We start from the raw sequence: 14,110 nt of genomic DNA, 5'->3' as shown, positions 1-14,110 counted from the left end.
CTGTGCATAAAAAAAAAAAAAAAAAAATTAATTTTCTTTGAAATTTTTTTTTTTTTTTTTTTATTGTAGTAACTTTTTTGGGATTAAATGACCTACAAATGTCCTACCCATAATATGGCCCAAACACAAAAAGGATTGGTTCAATGAAAGAAAACTTTTTTGATGAAAAATTAAGTGTTCAAATGCAAATTTTTCAATCTCAAATCTTTTTTCGCACTGAAAAACTTACCATCATTGAAATTTCTCTCTTTTGTTTTGATTGAAGTGATTTTTCTTTTTGAAAATATATATATATTTTTGAAGCAACTTATTTTTTGATTGAAATAATGACAAAAATGTCCTAGCCAAAATGTGGCCTAAACACAAATCAACATTACTTCAATCAAAAAAGTTGCTTCAATCAAAAAAAAAAAAAAAAAAAAAAAAAAAAAACTTTCGCATGCATTTTTTTGAGTTTCAAATTTATTTTTGCATTCAAATACCTTTTTTTTTTTTTTTTTTGATTGAATCGACTTTTTTGGTTGAAAATATATATTTTGATCGAAGCAACTTTATTTATTTATTTATTTATTCATTAATTTTTTTATTGAAGTATTTGTTTTTGATTGAATAATAAGGACACAAATCTTCTTCCATATGGCTCCACCCAGGGGATACAATTTTTGACTGGGGTAACTACATAGGCACGACACCGGCGGGCGTACCATATTCAATCGATGACGATCTTGGCGAAAAGTATTGCCTAAGCAGACTGATTCAGAATTCCCCTCAAGAATGATGGGAAACAAAAAACATTCATTGTCAACTTGTTATTATGAGTTAATTTTATTGCTGACACTGCGTTTCGGGATCATCAACATGTTGTGCCCCCCCTGCCCCAAAAGTCAAACTCCGCCTATGGACTGAGCATTACTATACAGTAACAGTCAAAATTTTTAGGGGGGTCGTAAGTCTAACTAAGGACATGTTTTATTGAATTTGCTATGCCTGTCGCCATATGCAATGAGTCCGTTTATCGCAAGGTAAATAAAAATGAGAGCGGTAATTTTCACGGCTGCGTTTTATCAGTGCGTGCGTGCGTGCAGATGACATATGAGACTCCGGTTCCTTTCACAGATGTTTATTGGTCAATCAATACGCCGTAGAATTACAGTTCAGACATGAAAAATTAGGAAACACATCTATATTAAACACTGCAAACGTTAGCATTGCTACATTGAGGCTAGTGGGGAAAAAGACAACCTACTTTAGCCTGCTATAAAACATTCATGGAACAGTCTTCTCCAAAATGCAAACTTGAGGTTAAAAGGTGACACTTCAAACATGAAAAATCGCTGGTTAACAGCGTTTGCTAAACAAAAAAATGAAAGAAAAAAAAAATCTATTAGTGACACCGCAAGCAATGACGAAGAGTGCTTTTTATGGAGTGGACAGCTTTCGGTTAGCGGTTTAGCGAATGTACTTCCGGTGAACATCTCAAAATAAATGCACACCATGTTTGTCATATAAATAACGATTTCTGGAGTTAATCCCACATGCTTCAAAAATATAATATGTAAATACTATAATACTACAGAATACAGATTCTACACTAAGAATAGCTTTAAATGGCACCCTTTATGATAAATATGATTGGCAATGAATAATTATTGTAATATTATTTTACTAAAATTTTTTAAGAATTTTTTTGAATAATGTTGGAAAATCAGTGTTCTGAATCTGTTTACATTCCATTTTTTTGCACTAGTAAATGCTATCAGCATTTAACCTCATTGTTTATCTGGGATTAATTATTGTTATTCACATGATTATTTGTACTTGAATAAAGAATGTACGTGTTCCAAAATGTTTATGTGAATTAATAAGCGTCAACAAAAATTTCATTGCTAAATTAGTAAAAATAAAATAAAATATTAGATTAGTCGTCTAATCGTAAAAATAGTCAGCTGACTAATTGGGAGAAAATTAGTCGTTTGGGACAGCCCTAGTGTACCGGAACATATTTCCTTCACACCCTTCTCACCTTTTTAACCCCTGACCCATTGTCATGCCTGATTGTAGTTGTTTATCTTCAGCCTTGATACATACACACAGTCTCTTTCTCTCTGATGTACAATCTATATCAGGGGTGGGCAAACCGGTCCTCGAGGGCCGCAGTGGGTCCTGGTCTTTGTTCCAACTGATTCAGCACACACAGTATAACCAATGAGGTTTCAGTGGAAACAAGGAGCACCTGACTGCAATCAACTGATTGCACTTGTAAGAAACCAGATTGGTGAAAGGCTGTCCTCATGATGGGTATGAACAAAAACCCGCACCCACTGCGGCCCTTTGTGGAATTAATTGCCCACCCCTGATCTATATGAAGCTACATATCCTCACTCTTGTTCATTTTGTATTAATCTAGTAAAATATTGTATGTAGATAGGGGCCTTTGAGATGGCCTTTCCTGCTTCTTTTGAGTCAAAGGAACATATAAAGAGGTATGTTTGCCTTAGGCCACAAAATTGCTAAATCCACTACTGCATACAGGTAGTCCCCGGGTTACGAACAAGTTCCGTTCCTAGGCTGGCAATGTAATGTGAATTTCCTCGTAAATCGGAATTAACCCTTTAAGTACCCTAAGATACCACCTGAAACTCAAAATAACTGTCCAAAAACATATTATACGCCGTATTAATAAGATAAAGCAAAAAATAAAATACTGTGAGGTACGTTAGAGAGAGTAATAAAATACACCTTGTGTCAAGTAGGGTTCATGCCCCCGATGATTTATGACTTTGACCTCTGTGACCCCGCCCCCTTTGATTGTAGTCCTTTGATCTCTATTGATGATGACAGATGATTGATGACCCCTCCCCCCTTTCTCCTTTGATCGTGGTCCTTTGATCTCTATTGGTGCTGACAGGTGATTGATGACCCCCCCCCCCCCCCCTTTATCCCTTTGATCGTAGTCCTTTGATCTCTATTGGTGCTGACAGATGATTAATGACCCCAGCCCCCCTTTACCCCTTTGATCGTAGTCCTTTGATCTCTATTGGTGCTGACAGATGATTAATGACCCCCGCCCCCGGACCCCTTTTGATCGTAGTCCTTTGATCACTATTGGTCATGGCAGATGTTTAACAACTTTGAAGTTTAGCGCATGCGTGCTAGGCGTGTTATGGGTTATGTCCGTACATGTCCCCCCTAGAAAAAAACGTAGTGTGTGGAGGGGGCGTGTTTAGCGCATGCGTGCTAATGCGTGTTCCGGGGACATGTCCGTACATGTGAATCGGAAGTAGTAGGGCGTGTTTAGCGCATGCGTGCTAATGCGTGTTCCGGGGACATGTCCGTACATGTCCTAACGAAGAATCGGAAGTAGTAGGGCGTGGCTAGCGCCTGGGCTAGTCGTAGCCAAAGCGAGCTAACCGGCATTCTCAACAAGCTACCGTGAGGGGAGCCATGATTAACGAGACGTGTGTTAACATTAGCCCTCAGCTGGTGAAGACTGCTTTTTACCAGGTTGGTCACATTATATGAAATTATTGATCATTTAGTGAAAGGAACAGCATCATAAAACATAATATCCTCTTACTTGTTAATTTTTAAACCTAACTTAACCTAACCTAACCTATTGAACTCGCCTAAGTATCCTTGAGCAAGGTACTGAATCCCTCAATGCTCCTGGTGACGCAACACCAGTAGGTAGATGGCAATGTAGTGTATGCCATGAAGTCTATTCTTTTTAGACTAATAATGACTCAAAATGAGCTCCAAAATGTAATGCTACTGGAAGGAATCTCAAGTCTGTACAGAAAAATGGTTGAAGCATGACGCAGTCCTGCAGATGTTATTCCTATTGCATGATAGTTTACGCGGACCTGTGTATCAGTGGGGGGAGACGCTGCAAAAACGCGGCATTTTTCAACAAATGTATGTCTACACACATATACAGATCTCATGTTTGTGTTAAGATGGGTATCTGTGCAATCTCAAAGGCGTTATCAGTGGAGAGAAACGAAGCATTTTTTTCAACAAATGTATGTCCACTCAGCAAAATGCAGAGCCCCATGTTCATTTAAAGATCAAGGTCATAAAACATTTTAAAAATCAAAAACTACAAAATACGATTACGTAAAAATGGGTGGGGAAAACCCTATAAATTCGCTATCTCCTCGCCTTCTTCGTTGTCCGTTCAACATACCTGATACCAAATGGCCAGAGGTGAGTTCCAACTCATTTTCATGATGTTAATATTGGCACTTTATGAAGATGTAGCTATTGATAACAAAAGCTTCTTTGCTTTATATTCACAGAGGTTAAAGAAATCAACATTTCAAACTATGGTATGTAGACCTTTTTTCTTTCTGTTTAAATGTATGCATTTTTAGTACAAAATTCCCCCATACACCAGAGTTGGACCTAAGGTCTGATGCGGAGGACACTGAATTGACACATCACGCGTCGACACCGGCTTCTTCGCCATCCCTACTATGGGACCTTGGTGATTCGGAGGCTGATCTTAATTATTCTTCGCAATCGACTTCGGATAACGACATACAGCCGCACGACTGGCGTAGGCCATTATCGCGATCAAGTGAGGAGGACAGTGGCTATTATTCACAATCTAATGGCCTATCCACTCCACCAAGAGGTATGCTTTTTTTTCTAAAACCAAATTATTCATTAGAACGAAATGTAAACTGTGTTTTATCATTTTTCTAAACAGCAGCAACAGCATACTTAGCAGGTGAGAATTTCAATATTTTCCCCATCGATTATCCAATACTTAACCTTATAACATTTCTATAAATTCATATTACAGATGCCTCTACACAAACTGACATATTCATTAAATCAGAAGGTAAGCCTTTTTTTTTTCTAAAACAAATTATTCATTTACAAGGAAATGTGTTTTATCATTTTTTTAAGCTGTCGATGAGCCAGCCATCTTAGTTGGTGAGAATTTTATATTTACCCCCTCGGTGATTCGATACGCACCACCAGCGCATGTGTTAGTTGCGGGTAAGAATATTTTATTATATATTTTCCCTCTATTATGTTCTACATGTCCTATTAATTATAAAATTCCCCTCTATTTGTAGATGCAACTGCGCAGATTGATGAGTTATTCGTTCAACCAAACGGTAAGAGACAGTGTTTTTTTAATGATGAAAATGAAATTCAATAGTATAGTGAGAAAAACGTCCACATTTCCTAGCGCACATGTTAAGGAAGGAGAAAAAGAAAGAGGAGGGATGTGCGTGTGTGCGTGCGTGTGTGTGTATGTGCGCACACATTCCAAGATGGGAACGCTACGCAGACCAAGAAAAAGGCGAGGGGAACGCTTACTGCAGTGCTTTGAATAAAAAAATGCAAAACATTGTGTGATTCTTATTTAATCTACCTGTTATTAAGCTGTATGTTGACCTTAATAATGAATTTATATATTTTATTAATCTATCCTTATTGAACGTATATGTCATACTTCATAATGAAAATGTAATGAATTTGTACAATTGCAAGCTGATATGTGTTTCTTAACTTTGCAGTTATAATTCCACGTCTCATCAGGAGCGGGCCGCATGAGCTTCCTCGGGAACCTGGCACCCCGTTTGGATTCATTATTGACGAAGCGAGAGGTCGATATTATTCATATTATTTTGTCTGATTTGCTATCCTGATTAAAAATGGATGATTCTATTCCTGACATACCGTGTGAATTTCAAGATTTTATCAATCAAATAAACGAGCAAATGGTGTCACAGCCTGATATACCTTACGAACTGTTGGATATTGTCAGCGGAATAAACAATGTGAATCAGGTAAACAATGAGATGGCATTTGAGCAACACAACCCAGACACGCTGATTGATTCAGATGATCCATTTGTAGCCATTCGATCAATAGATGATTTTGTCGATTTCTTTCAGCCTTTACAAAACGCTTTAATACAACTTAATCAACCGAGCAATGTTCCAAACGAATCAACTGACAGTGTCATGCACAATGATGTACAAGCTGACACACAGGAGCAAACTGACAGTGTCATGCATAATGATGTACAAGCTGACACACAGGAGCAAACTGACAGTGTCATGCACAATGATGTACAAGCTGACACACAGGAGCAAACTGACAGTGTCATGCACAATGATGTACAAGCTGACACGCAGGAGCAAACTGACAGTGTCATGCACAATGATGTACAAGCTGACACGCAGGAGCAAACTGACAGTGTCATGCACAATGATGTACAAGCTGACACGCAGGAGCAAACTGACAGTGTCATGCACAATGATGTACAAGCTGACACGCAGGAGCAAACTGACAGTGTCATGCACAATGATGTACAAGCTGACACGCAGGAGCAAACTGACTCGGACACACAAATAGGGGGTGCAAGCGAAACAGTAAGACCAAAATTTAACAATATCGAATTGAGACAGATATTGACACCGTCGAGGGTCGCCGATTCTCCTGATTTTGTCAGCTTTTACAACGACATAATGGAAAATGTTCAGCGACAGGCTGATCATGTGGTTGCAATTACACAACCTGGTGACATTATTCAAATTGAGGTGGTCGGTGACAATGTTCAGCAACATGTCGTCTTAAATGCCACCGATGACCCTGAAATAATCCTTCATGGTTTTCACAATGTGATCGATCGACTTGTACAATCCAATTACCAAATCCTCTGCAATACTGAGTTGGAGATGGTGGTCAACATCGTTAAAGATCAAAGGGGCGGGGTTAGGAGAAAGTTGACACACATGCTCGATTGTGAGATTGTTCGCAAAAAACGACGGTACCTGTATGACCCACTTCCTCAAAACAATCAACTATGTTTAGCCATGGCGTTAGCATATATGTTAGACAAATCGTTACCCACAAATGCCTTAATACAAAAGGCTCGTGAACTCCATACAGCCATAGGTCTGAGTGAACAAACTGCTGCGGGGTTTGCTGACATTCACAAATTTGAACAACACCTGAATCGTAAAATAGTTGTCTTGTACAGGCCTGATGACTCGGATATGCCGATGAAGCATTTCGAGACTGATTTTGTCAAAAATCCAAACACTTTGGTGTTGACTCTAATTCAGAATCATTTTTATGGCGTGAAATCTCCAGCACAATTTCTGGGTCACGCCTACTTCTGCTATTTGTGTTATAAAGGTCACGCGAATGCCAACATTCACAGGTGTGCATTCTATTGTCATTTATGTAAAGACCCCGAATGCCGTCAACGATCGGTGGATTATACCAAATGCACAGACTGTAATAACGTTTGTTACAACAAGATTTGCTACGCTAAGCATAAAGAAGTTGTTAAAACGTCCCATGGCGAATGGGGGAGCAGATGCTCCAGATACAAGAAATGTGAGAAATGTGGTCAGACATTCTACGTTAATATGTACAAGAAAGCCAGACAACACAGATGTCCTGTCCCTAAATGCCAAATTTGTAGGGTCCCATTGGTGACAGCCAACATTGTCAATGATAGACACCTTTGCTTTATCCAAACCCTGAAACCCCAGGCACCAAATCAGAACATAGTCTTTTACGACTTTGAGACTTTTTTATCAAATGAGGGGGTACACACAGCTTTCTTGGTGTGCACAAAATCATTTGCAGGAGAGAACAAATGCTTTTACGGGGTTGATTGTTGTCGTCAATTTATCCTACATTTTAGACAAAAAAAATTTGAAAATTACATCTTCGTGGCCCACAATGCTCGAGCTTTTGACGCTTATTTATTGATTTCAAAAATGTTGGATCTGGGTGTCGGTCTGTCCCCTATCATGCAGGGTAGTAAAATTATATGTTTTACCGAGACTCGGTATGGCTTAAAATTTATTGACTCCTTGTCCTTCTTAATGATGAAGTTGTCTTCGATGCCTAAAACTTTGGGGTATGAAGACAAAATGAAGGGGTATTTCCCTCACTTATTCAGCTCCCAAGAGAACCTGAATTATGTAGGGCCCTACCCAGCCCCTGAATTTTACAGCATAGACCGCATGTCAGAGATCGAACGGGAGAAATTCCTTGATTGGTACCGAAAAGAATGTCACGGTACATTCGATTTCCGCAAGGAGGCGCTAATGTACTGTCAGAACGATGTGGACATTTTAGCTATTGGTTGTCGGCTGTTCAGAGATGCTTTTTTGAAAGAAACAGATGTGGATCCTCTAAACAGTGTCACGATAGCCTCGGCCTGCATGAAAGTCTTCCGTACAAAATTCTTACAGGCCGACACTTTGGCTATACCATCCCCTGACAATTACAGACGTCGGCATAAGTCCTACTCACACGCGTCCATACAATATTTAGAATGGGTGTCGCATGATAGAGGAATATTCATCGAACATGCCTTGAACACAGGCGAACGTAAGGTGGGTGGTTTTTTTGTTGACGGCCACGCCTTAGGGGCGGATGGTACGATTCATGTTTGGGAATTTGATGGCTGTTATTTTCACGGCTGTCCTGATTGTTTTGAACCGTCGGCGATTTGTCCGATGACGCAAAGACCCTTTCGTGAGCTTCATGAGGCAAATGAGGAAAAGTTGGCGGCATTGAAGTCGGTGCCAGGAGTCCGGCTAACGATCATGAAAGAGCACGAATGGAACAAACTGAAATGTGAGAACCCCGCTATCCGGGAGTTCTTACACAACTCTGATTTCCCCAAACCGCTAGATCCCCGTGAAGCTCTCTTTGGCGGTAGGACAAATGCCTTTGTGTTAAGACACACTGCTGGTCCCGATCAGAAAATACTTTATGTTGATGTCACTAGCCTGTACCCCTTTGTAAACGCCTCAAAAAAATATGCGATCGGACATCCGATTATTATCCACAACAATTTTGAGGCTGATGTAACCAAGTACTTTGGTTTCATTAGAGCTAAAGTCTACCCGCCGCGAAAACTGTATTTCCCGGTGCTCCCTTACAAAACTGCTAAAGGCAAACTCGTGTTTACACTATGCCGCACATGTGCGGAAATAAACAACCAGTCTGATGACTGCAAACATGATGATGAATCGAGGGCCCTGACCGGCGTGTGGGTCACTCTCGAAATGAACAAAGCTGTTGAGTTGGGTTACAGATTAGCTCGTGTAATGGAGGTCTGGCATTTTGAAAAGACCAGCAGCGAGGTCTTTGAAGGATATATAAAAACGTTTCTCAAGGGGAAACAAGAAGCGTCTGGTTTTCCGACCAATGTTGTTAGTCAGGCCGACAAGCAGAAATACATTTGCGACTACCAAGCAAATCAAGGAATACAACTAGACATCGACTCCATCGGACTCAATCCGGGAAAGAGACAGGTTGCAAAGTTGTGTCTGAACAGTCTTTGGGGGAAATTTGGTCAAAGGAGTAACTTGAATCAAACCCATTTTGTCAAAAAGGCTGCAGAGTTTTTCAAAATTTTGTTCTCGGGGATGTATGAGATCAAATACTTTGGTTTTATTAACAAGGATGTAGCCATGATTCAGTACAACTTTAACAAAAAAAACATTGCCCCGCCCTCTGCAACTTCCAATGTTTTTGTCGCATGCATGACAACTGCGCACGCTCGATTAGTCATGTACGAATATTTGGAAAAACTGCAGGAAAATGTCCTGTATTCGGACACTGACTCTCTCATCTATGTAGTTGGTCCTGGAGAAGAGCCCCTCCCTCTAGGTAATTATCTTGGCGATTTGACGGATGAGCTAGCTAACGATTCCATCGAGGAATTCGTCTCTGCCGGTCCAAAATCGTACGCGTATCAGACGAGACAAACCAAAAAAACAGTAATAAAAGTCAAGGGGATCACTCAGACTTATGCTTGTTCACAGCGTGTGAATTTTGATACTATAAAGGACTTGGTCGACGGGTATGTCGATCACTGTGGCGTTGGCACCCCCAGGACTATAAACACTCCGCAACACATCATTGTGCGTGACAAAAAGTCGTTTGAGCTAAGAAATAAATCATTTCAGAAAACATTTAAAGTCGTGTACGACAAACGACGGTTATTAGCCGGCGGTAAAACTCTTCCTTTTGGCTATTAAGGAAATGGAAATGTCTGAGGTTGGTTTCGACCCCCGCTTCCAAATGCCATGCTCTATTTTATTAGCAGGCCCTAGCGGGGCTGGGAAAACGTTTTTTGTCAAGAAGCTTTTGGAGAATTGTAACCATGTGATGACATATGTGCCTGAAAATGTTGTTTGGATTTACACTTCAATGCAACCCATGTATTTAGAGCTGAAGGAACAAAATAAAGAAATTCAATTTTTGAAAGGCATTCCTGATTCATTCGAGGACGAGAGACTCTTTCCAACAAACCAAAGCCATCTCATAATTCTAGATGATGTCATTTTTCAAGCCTTGGACCACCCAGAAGTGGTTAGATTATTTACACAATACAGACATCATTGTAACAAGAGTGTGATTCTTTTGACTCAAAACATATTTCATCAAGGCAAATATAGCCGCACTATCAGCTTAAATAGTAATTATATCATACTGTTTAAAAATCCTCGAGATCAACTGCAGACAAGTGTGTTGGCCAACCAGATGTTCCCTTCCAAGAAAAAGTATTTTTTAGAATGTTATGAAGATGCCACACGTGTACCTCACGGCTACTTAATTGTAGATCTCACCCCAAACTGTCCAGAACGATACAGACTGAGGACAGGTGTGCTTCCTCATCAGTGGCCTACCGTGTATATTTCTAAGGCCTAGCATGTCTACTCTCTTAAAAACCAACGCCCCTCTACTCAAAGCGCTTTTTCAGGCCAAACCTGAGAAACGTAAGGACATACTGAAACGAAGTCCAGACAGTCTGGTCAAAGCGTTGTGTGAAATTGCCCTTAACCTTGTACGTGGGAACATTCCTCTTACGTCAACACAACTCAAAAAGCTGAAAAAACAAAGGACGGTGATCCGTCTACTGGCCGACAGGAGAAAAAGCTTGAAAAGAAAAAGAGCTGCCTTGCAGCAGAAAGGCGGTTTTATTTTCCCTTTGTTGGCAACACTGGCTCCTGTCCTGGGTAGTGTTATAGGTGGTTTGATCAGAAAAGACTGATAAACATGACCCTCAGAACAGCGGACAAAATGTTTTTGATTTCCCCACAACAACTAGAACGGCTGAGGAACACAGAGCCCAACATTCGGCAGAAAGCCGAGCATGATCTGGATATAAAAATGAGAGAGGTTCTAGAGAATCGCTCTTTGAGTCAATACGATAAAATTAAAAAGTATGAAGCTCTGATGCAACGTTACTTAAGTCTTTTGAAACAAGGGGAGAAGGAGCCTCGGAATGTCACATTGACCCTCCCCACAGCGACTTACCAACACAACACAAGCGTTGATGGAGAAGGAGCGGTTGTAAAGAAGGAGGAGGAGCCATGGCATGATCTGGTGCAAAACTTTCCAATCAGTTATCGCAAAAACGCTCTATTTGTGTTAAAAAAATTTGTCGACAATGATAAAAGCTGGACATCGCGAAACGAATTCATATTCCGAGGTAGACCCATTATCGGCTCGCACATGATTGATCTCCTCAAACATCTGACATCTACTGGAAAAACAGTCATGATACCACCCCCTAGAGGTTGGGATGAGTTCCTGCATACACTGCGTGAATTAAACATCCCCGAGACTTCCATCTCGAATCCGCATGCTCGTGAACAGTTCCGACGATTAAAACTTGACGACGGTTTGGAGTTTAACGACCAGCCTAAGGCGCATCCGAAAAAAAGAAGAGCGAAGAGAGAGAGGTCGTCGCCTCACAAGTGGATTGGATTAAATGAGTAATGCACACGAGAAAATATTCTGTTTTTTTTTTTCATTTATTGAATAAAATGTTTGTAAAAAGTCAAGCGTTTACAGACAATGACATTTTTTAAACTTTTGCAACGAGCATGATCGCTGACCATAGCATGCATCATAGGTAAACATTTGATGACGTTTAACAAAAGTAGATACCATGGAGTCATTTTTAAGTGTGTCATCGCTATAGCAAGCTAATACATCATGAAATGAAAGGCCGCAGCCTCGCTGAATTAAGTAATATACACAATGTTGACCACATGTGATTGAGAGCTCGTTCTGTAGTTGGTAGGTGTGGTATATTATTCGGTTGGCGTGTTTTTCCAAAAAAGAGATGATACTCGGGGGATAATAGTCCAAATCTGGAGGCAGGCCATAGGCGTCAAAGAATGTTGCCACATTATTCTCCTCCAAGGTCAAGGCGAGCCAGTGCTCCCCCGGTTGGCTACGCGGGTGGGTGTTTACAATAAAATGTCTCGCCGGGGTGGGGGTTAAAGAGTTTAACTCATCAGAGGCGTAGACACCTCCAAATAACTTCCCCTGGAGGCGGGTCATCAGAGTTTCCAGGGCTCTCCCGTCCATCTCTCAGTAATAGTCCACCAGTACTTGCCGTTTTGAGTCTATTTCCAGAATAGAGTCATAGCATGCGTAGACAATAAGTGTGACTGTGTGAGGCAGTGGAGCTTTGAATCTCATCTCCAATCTGACACTACCGTTAGACACAGTCGATAATGCAGATGTGTCGTCGTTAGCGCTCAAATTGAACACATATAGAGCATAGCCGTCCATGAAATCCTCGTGATCAATACAGAGAGGCAGATCCTTCAAATGTCTGCCTGTAGACGTAAACAAATTATAAAACTCGCGAGCGGCATTCCTTTCGGAAAATTGTGGTTGAAAAGGTTTCGAGGGGATTTGTCTTCCTTCCTGCGTCAGAGCTAAATACTCCATGTTATAATTAGCAAAGTTGAAAGGGTTACTTTCTCGACGACCCGTGAACGCCGTGTGTGCAACTAGGCCAACTACGACATAACGAGGCATTGGTCCGAGGAAAAGGTTATCTTGCTGACACGTTCGAGATTGTTGAGGGATAGAGTACGTTTTTACGTTAATACGTGACAGGGGGTACAAAGCGTTCTCTTTGCGGAGTGCAGCCTCGTGTCCCAGAGAAACAGCTGGAGACACAGCGACCCTTTTGACAAATAAAGAAGCGCTCAATATTTTTAACTTATGATCGCTGTTAGCCGGTGAAATGAAGCAGAAATCATTGTTGGCCTTGATGAGTTTGACGCGTAAGTCCACATTGTTTAACAGGAGTCGTTCACAAAAAAATATGTCGGCATGTAGAGGGCCTATGACATAAAATGATCTGGAGCCAGCAACCCTCTGCGCTCGGTTCACCAAACCCTCATTCACAGCGTCGCCAGTAAGGTCAGTGGTGTCCATTTGTCCACTTTTATCTTTGAAAAACATACCGGCTGTGAACTGGCTCTTCAAAGAAGCGTCCGAAAAGTTTAATAAAGCTTCTATCATGGATCGATAAGGGTGTGTCGAACTGGACTGAGATATCAATCTGTCTGCCAAAGTAACATCAACTTGGGAGAATATGGTGTTAAGTGGGTAATTGATAAGCCCCACCTTCTCCGCCGCAGGTAAACGGGATCCATCGGCGTTTGTCACCTGTAATTGGAGCTGAAGCAGGGTGTCCGCGAGGTCCAGATATTTAGAACCATCGCCAGGAACAAAAAACTCGATGGGGCCGTCTTCGGTAAGGGCCGAGATCGGGAGCATCTCCACATATTGACTCCCTTCGATCGATAATTGCGTAAGGGGTGGGGCAAACAAATCCAATTCGGCCAGAGTGCATTCATGTGAACGGTGGTGTGCGAGCGCCATTTGGTATGAAGGGGTTAGGAGAAGATGTCCGCGTGGCTTCTTCGACGCTTCCTTCTGGAAACTGATCTCGGTCTAGATGCACTCGCACGCTTTTTACGTGACTTCACAGGTCGACGCCCCCTTTTAACGAGTCTCCTTGCAGGTGATTTATGAGGTCTGCGTGCCAGGGTCATGATACCGGAGCCTTCCTGTGGATCTGGCTTTTTCTGAATCCTTTCCATCACGCGCCCTGCGACGTCCGTCGCTATGTTTTTAGCGGCTGTCTGGAGGTGTGGTTTCGCCATGCTGAAACCTCTCCTAAGGAGCGGAGTTACAAATCGGAACAGCTTGGCAAAGATGGAACCCAGACCTCTTCCATATTGAATTGGTGACCCGTGGAACCCAGGTAACGCCCCTCCAGCCTGGCTTTCGTAAT

The 14,110-nt window shown here is 41.3% G+C and overlaps 1 protein-coding gene across 1 annotated transcript; it reads right to left on the bottom strand.

Annotated features, from left to right (window-relative positions):
- Window positions 1-12,384: 12,384 nt before the first annotated feature.
- On the bottom strand, window positions 12,385-13,590 carry LOC130907381 (uncharacterized protein F54H12.2-like). The gene has a single exon (XM_057822382.1). It carries the CDS (start codon window positions 13,588-13,590, stop codon window positions 12,385-12,387), a length of 1,206 nt encoding a protein of 401 aa, XP_057678365.1.
- Window positions 13,591-14,110: the final 520 nt, after the last annotated feature.

Source organism: Corythoichthys intestinalis, chromosome 19, assembly GCF_030265065.1.
Source record: "Corythoichthys intestinalis isolate RoL2023-P3 chromosome 19, ASM3026506v1, whole genome shotgun sequence".
Classification (NCBI taxonomy): domain Eukaryota; kingdom Metazoa; phylum Chordata; class Actinopteri; order Syngnathiformes; family Syngnathidae; genus Corythoichthys; species Corythoichthys intestinalis.
This window is presented reverse-complemented; position numbering and strand designations above follow the sequence as displayed.

Bases quoted from the DNA above. Each gene is read 5' to 3' on its own strand.
- LOC130907381 (XM_057822382.1), bottom strand. From the start codon at position 13,590: ATGCTCCCGATCTCGGCCCTTACCGAAGACGGCCCCATCGAGTTTTTT.